The sequence below is a fragment of the Cynocephalus volans genome, chromosome 17 (genome assembly GCF_027409185.1).
Source record: "Cynocephalus volans isolate mCynVol1 chromosome 17, mCynVol1.pri, whole genome shotgun sequence".
In the NCBI taxonomy this organism is placed as follows: domain Eukaryota; kingdom Metazoa; phylum Chordata; class Mammalia; order Dermoptera; family Cynocephalidae; genus Cynocephalus; species Cynocephalus volans.
The window spans coordinates 20,963,419-20,969,849 of NC_084476.1; the positions used below are offsets into that span (position 1 = coordinate 20,963,419).

The window sequence follows — 6,431 nt, forward strand, 5'->3', positions numbered from 1 at the left end:
AGCGGGGAATGTCACTTCCTCTTTGGGGCTCAGTTTCCCGCCTGCAGAACAAGGGCATGTCAGACTGGATCAGTGATCCTCCCCGCTGATGCTCCTTCATTACCAGAGAAGTCTTTGGAAAAAAAAACACCAGTGCCTATGCCAACCCCAGACCCATGACAACTCAGAATCCTGGGGTGTTGCCAGGGCGGCAGGATGTTTTAAAAACTGGTGATTCCAAGAGCAGCCAGGAAGGGGAACTGTTGGACCAAATGGTCTCCTAGGCCCCTTTGAGAGGCAGCAATCTAAATATTAGTATAATTTTGTGCAATGCTGGTCCTCAGTTTCCCTTTCACACAGTGGGCCACCTGACCCAGATGACTGTCAAGTCCATGCCTAGGCTGACCATATAGGACCTACACTCCTGAGTTCTACACCCCTGGGCTGCAAGTTTGCCTTTCTCTGTGCAGAGGGGAATGGGAGGAGCTTCCCTAGATTCTGTGGCTTCTATCACCCCTATTTGTCTGGGGAATGGTGGCTCAGTGGAAAGTGAGCGATTGCAAGGCATCCAGGGAAGGGGCAAGAGCCAAGTGACTGCAGATCTGTGGCCACTGCCTGGCTTCCATTCCTGGGGGTGCATGCTCTCCTGCATGCCAACTCGTTTTCCCATTTACAGGTCCCAGTGGTTGTGGATATCTTTTGGCTCTTACTACCAAGGGGTCATCCCAGCAGGTCAAGGAAGAGAAGATCAAAGTGAAGGGAAGGGATTTGAAGGAGCCTAATCATTCCGCAACATATATTGTCTACTTTAGATAGACTCCCCAGCAACTCAAGAGGGGAAGCCCTAAAAATGCTCAAACAGCCTCACTTTCTGAAGGCCAAGGTAGCAAATTGGAAAAGGGGGATGTGGCCATCTACTAGGTCCGGTTCCCTTGGCTGAGTTCCTAATATGAGCTACCACTGTGCTAAGTACTTTCTGTGTGTTTCTCTTACTGAAATATCCTGATATCATTATGTCCATTTTACAGATGAGGATATTGAGGGATAAACAGAGGAAGTGACTTGACTCAAATCACACATCATGTAATTGGTAAGGGAAATTCCAAGCCTTGTCTATCTGAGAATTTGATATGAAAAGAAAACCAGATCTGCTAGCTCAAATCCAAGGCTCCAATTGAGATTTATACCTATTTCTCATTCTCTTTAATCTGTAAGTTTATGGTCGGCACATAAAGAAAGGAAGGGGAATGTTCTGTGGATTAAGGAAGGGAAAGTGATTCATTTCTTCTCTCTCCAAAGAGACTGCTGACATTGGAAACAGGCACTTGGGACTCGAGTTCACATCTGGGCTTTTCCCACCTGAGGACCTATGGGACTTTGGGCCAAGTCATGTCAACACTCTGAGATTCATATTCCTCTTCTGTAAAGTACAGCGGTGATGGCCATCTCCCAGGGTGGTAGAAGGGTGACACGCACAGGTACAAGACAAACACCTAGCATGGGGTCCAGCACCTCGGAGGCACCCAGGGAGGGTCAATTTCCTTCCAGTTATTAAGTGTCCTCAGTCCAGAAAACCAAGACAGATCTTTGGAAAATCATGTCTAAAAACAAGAGTAGTTTGTTGAGCACTTACTGTACACCAAGTTCAGTTCTAAGCACTTGTCACATATTCCATTCATACCACCCTGTGAGATAGGTACTCATGCCAGCATCACTTTGTAGATGAGAAAGCTGATGCCCAGAGGAGTTAACTAACTTTCCCAAGGTCACACAGCTAGTTAGGGGCAGAGGTGGATTCACATTTCAGTAACCTGACTACTAAAACTGGGTTCTAAACATTGCAATATTCTAGATCCCAGGTAAGACTAAGAATGTTGGTGAGAGCCAAGTTAATATAAGGACTCCTCAAAACCTAGCCTTCACTGTTATAGCAATATTCTGAAGTGGGGAATATGTCACTCTTTTGGGGGGTTTGAGGAGGTAGTAGGAAGTGAAGGCTGCAGAAGAGAGGACAAAAAATACTCTTGGGAATAATCAATCCAGCCCAGTACTTAGAATGAAAGAGAAAAAACTGGCAAGCTGAAGGGCTGGGTGGGATTTGGGTAAATCCCTTCCTCCAGATCAGGGACTCTGAATCATTAAGGAGTAGGAATGAAGGTGGGAGGAGGGCAGTACTTGTGGGGTCCACATTTCACTTATCTAACAGGTTAGAAGAAACTTTAACACGATTAACTGCTGCTTAGGGCAGCTGCTCCATGGAGCAAATTGAGTCTATTGTTTTCTTTTTCTTTCTTTCAAACTGGAGGGGTGGGGGGCCAGTGATTGGGGATGAAGGGCAGGGGTCTGGCTTCTGCCTGGTGTGGTACAAAAGCAAAGGGATGTGTCAAGAAACACACCCCACCCCACTACCCCAACTTGAAAGGGAGCCTAAGCTGCCGTGCAGGAAGACAGAAGGCTGTGCCTGGGTGGGGGGTCTGTGTGGGGTGAGAGGTGATGGTGTTTATGAGACACGTTCTCTCTGCGGTGTAGGGGGCAAGGCCTGGAAGTCGGGATGCCAGGGATTAAATGCTAGCTCCTGCCACTGAGGAGCTGTGTCATCCAGCATACACCGCTCCCCTCTCTGTGTCTCTTTCTCCCCATACAACCAAATTGAGGACGGGCTTGGGTAACCTCTGAGGACCCTTCTTACTGAAGTCCTAAAGGATCCTTCGGTCCTGAAGAACATCCGTCACTGGTGGGCCCTCTGTAGAATCCTGCACACAGGCACTTTCCAAGTTTGGCTTTGTTTTTGCCTGCATAAGCCTTTCCTTTTTTATTTATTAATACATATTTTTTCTCCTTCCCCTTCAGAAATATAAAAGGCATGTTTCCTGAGCTTCAGAAGCTCCTTCGCTCCTTCCCCCAGCTTCTCTGAGCGCCTGTCTGAACTGGTGTCAGTGAAGTTTGAACCGGGGCAGAAATAGCATCCCGGGTGGATCCGGGAGCACAGCCCGCCTACCAGGAGCAGCAAGGCCTGCCTCGGCCAGACGACAGACCCGGTTAACAGCACCGTAAAATTAGACCTTTACGAAACCCAATTGAATCCTGCAGCAAAGAGTGATGTAACGCAGCCTGGCCTGACAGCAAGGCAGCAACCCTCTGCCTGAAATAGCAGCGCGGTCCCTGCTGAGCAATGACTGCTCTCTCAAGATAGGTGACCAGGGATTCCTAGGAAAGTGACAACGCCCAGCCAGAGAAAGCCAGCAGAGGTCAGGCAGCAAACTGGGCACCTGAGGTCGCAGCAGGAGATTGAGCTTTGGCACCCGATCCTCCCTGCCCACCTCTGTCCTGCTTCTCTCAGCCCAAACTTACACGAAGGAGGTAGCTGAAAGAGTACTTCTGCAAAGAACCTCTGTTTGTTTGCTTTTTAATTCAAGGAGAAGCAGGTTCTTTTTAGTCCAACAGTCTGTACCGTGTGGAGGATACGCAGAATGAGTCTTTTTTGGCTCGGGGCCAGGTGTTTACACACTGCCAAATCTGGCTCGGACTCAACTAGGGGAGGGAAAAAAAAAAAAAATCCACCAGAATCCTCGGGAGGAAAGCTCCTGGCTTTCTGGTGCTACACGACAGCAGTGCCTTTTATTTTTTTTCGTTTTGAGAAGAATGTTATTTCCACACATAAAATGGACCAGGCATTTTATACAAGCAATAATAACCTAACGTCCCCCATCCAATTAAAGTATTTTACTGCAACAATCTTTGTGTGAGAGTGAATGAGTGTTCGAGAGAATGCGTGTGAAGAGAGGCTCCTTGTCTGAATTATAGACACTTATAAAGCAGTCTCATGTGGAATCCCAGGTGTTATATATATTTTTAAAGAGAATACATTCACGACCTCTTCAGTGATGATACCTGTATAACCCTAGGCTCTCCTCTCTGCTGGGGAAGCCTTCCAAATCACTGGTATGACACCTAAAGTCTAGGAAAAACCAGATCTGTTTTTTGTTTGTTTTTTTTGTTTTTTAATCATCGCAAAGCAGCAGGCTCTGTGCTTTTCATATGTTCAGAAAGACAAGTAAACATACCACAGCCCAGAATTACACCATCATCATTATTACAGTATTATGAATAACATCTCCTCTGCTCCATACTATACCCATATTATAACCTCCTCTAGGTGACTAGGGTTGGGGAGTTAAAAGTCAACGAGCTTGAGCTTGGTTTTCGTCTCCTTCCCAGGAAAAAAGGAAAAATACATGCGATGACGTCAGTTGGGGGGGGGGAGAAGTCACTCTATGGCTCTTCTTTGGTAGCTGGAAGTGGGGGCTTGGAGGGGGCCATATTCTTCGTATAGCATCGGAGTTTGGTTCCCCTAAAGGGGATATCATGTGAATAGGACAGTCAGCGCAATGCTTGAGAAAGTCCAAGCCAAGGAAAGGTAGAAAGAAGCGGAGCAGCCTGAAGAGCTGAGAGCTTCCCTTCTAGTGTGCGTGTAAAGGGGAGGGATCGCAAGACACCGCCACAGTTTCCTGGCTGCTGCAAAGGGGAACCCCTACTCTCACTTTAAGACGTCCCAGGACATGGCAAGATTGTTTGTGCAGGAAGGGAATCTCCCAGACAGAAGAGGCAAAACTTTCCTTCTCTCCTCCAGCGCCGCTCCCTCCCCCCCCCCCCAAGTTTTATTAAAGGCATTTCCACAGATTTATTTAGAGGGGGAAAAATGGATGTTGGAGCATTTCTAAGGTTTGCAACCCTCACAAAGTGTCCGGTTTCACTATGGGCTTTGCTGCGAAGGGGAGAAAGGGAGGGTGAGGAGGGAGAACTCAAATTCATTATGGGCTCATAAAAGTCCCAAATGAGAAAAGCGCCCCGTTTCGCAGCCGAGTCTGGGGTTGACAGACGAGGTGTTCGTCCCAGTACCGAGTGACGGGCAACGGGCTTTAAAAGCGAGGACTAGGGATGGCAGCGCGTGTGGCTGGGGGAGCTGGGGGTGGGGGGTGAATCCCAGAGGCAGGCTTCAAGCAGAAATCAACTTTGGGGCACTTCGAGGACTTCTAAGTCCTGGCGATCACAACAACCTCGTCCTTGCCTGCTTTCAGGATAACGGGGCCAAATGATGGGGGGGGGGGCGGTTAGGAGGGATTACCCCCATTAAAAAGTCAAAGAAATCAATGGTCCCCTAGTCTCTTTTCACATGCATCCCAATTGGGCCATCCTCCCCTCCATCCCAAACGGATTCGGGGTACTACTGACCATCCCGAGCACGGATTACGTGCACTAGGCTCCCCTGAGACCAGCCCTCACTGACTGAGGGTCTCGGGCCTCCCGGAGTGCTCCCCATGCTCCCGCCGGGCTGGCCAGGCAGCGCCGCGTTTCGAGCGCGCCCATTCCGCAGATGGGGCAAAGTGAGGCTCGCAGCACGCCCCGGGTGTCTTGGCGCAGCTCGCGGGGCGGCTCCCGCACGGACACACCCGCAAGACCCCCGACCCGCCCGCCCCGCCACCCGCGCACCCCGGGGGCCGCGGGGACGGTGCGGCGCCCACCGTGGCGCCCTCGCCTACCTGTAATCACCGCCGGAGACCTCTGGCCCCCCTCCGCTCGCAGCCACACTTGCAGCGTGAACGCGTCCCGGGGCAGCTCGAGGTCGGCCCGGAGGCGCAGCTGCTCGCCTCGCCCGCTGAAATAGAGCGCCCGGCTCGGCGGGCTCGGCTCCTCGGAGGCGCCCCTCGCCTCCCGCTGCTGCCGCCGCCGGGGGACGCGCACGGCTTCCCAGGCACCGCCCGGCGGCGGCGGCGGCGGCGGCGGCGGCGAGGCGCGGCGGCCGCGGGCCGCCCGGGTGGCGCAGGTGGCCGGGCCGGCGGCGGGGCGCGGGGGGCGGCCGACCCGCGGGTCTCTCCGGGCCCGGCGGGGGCGCTCGGCCAGCCCGCAGCCCAGCGCGGCGCTCAGCAGCCCCAGGCGCAGCACCCAACTCCAGAGCCGCATGTCCGACGGTCCCCCCCGCCCCCCCTTCGCCCCTGCACCGCCGCCCGGCGCTGCCAGCTTTGGGAGCCTCGGCGCCTCGACTTTCTCCGCTTCTTCACCCTTCTTGGACGAGCCCCCCCTTCCACTTGCTTTTTTTTCTTTTCTTGCTCGCTTTGCTCCTCAAGGTGTGTGCTCCACTCCCCCCACCTTTGAAAAATACAGCCCAACTCCTCCTGCTTGGCAATTAATTTCTCTCCCCGCTCCTCGACCTGCCTTAGTTCCCCCTCTCACAGCTGGTGGCCTTCCTCCTTGTTTTATTTCATTTTATTTTATATGATTTCTCCCTCTTCAAAAAAAAAAAAAAAGCTCCTCTAAGACACTGATCCGCTGAATTCCCTCCCCCCCCAAAGATGCTCTAATTTATTTATTTTTTGCGTCCTTTATAACACAAGCCACAGCCCCCTTCTCTCCCCCCGTCCCCCCTCCCTCTTCACAAAATGAAAGGAAAGAGG

General features: G+C 51.9%; 1 protein-coding gene across 1 annotated transcript in view; it reads right to left on the reverse strand.

Moving 5' to 3' along the window:
• PAPPA (pappalysin 1) overlaps positions 1–5,940 on the reverse strand; it is a 230,094-nt gene extending 224,154 nt beyond the window's left edge. The window contains exon 1 of the mRNA XM_063082520.1: positions 5,520–5,940. Coding sequence (XP_062938590.1) covers positions 5,520–5,940 — 421 coding nt within the window. The remainder of the gene's footprint in view (positions 1–5,519) is intronic.
• Between the last annotated feature and the right edge of the window lie 491 nt (positions 5,941–6,431).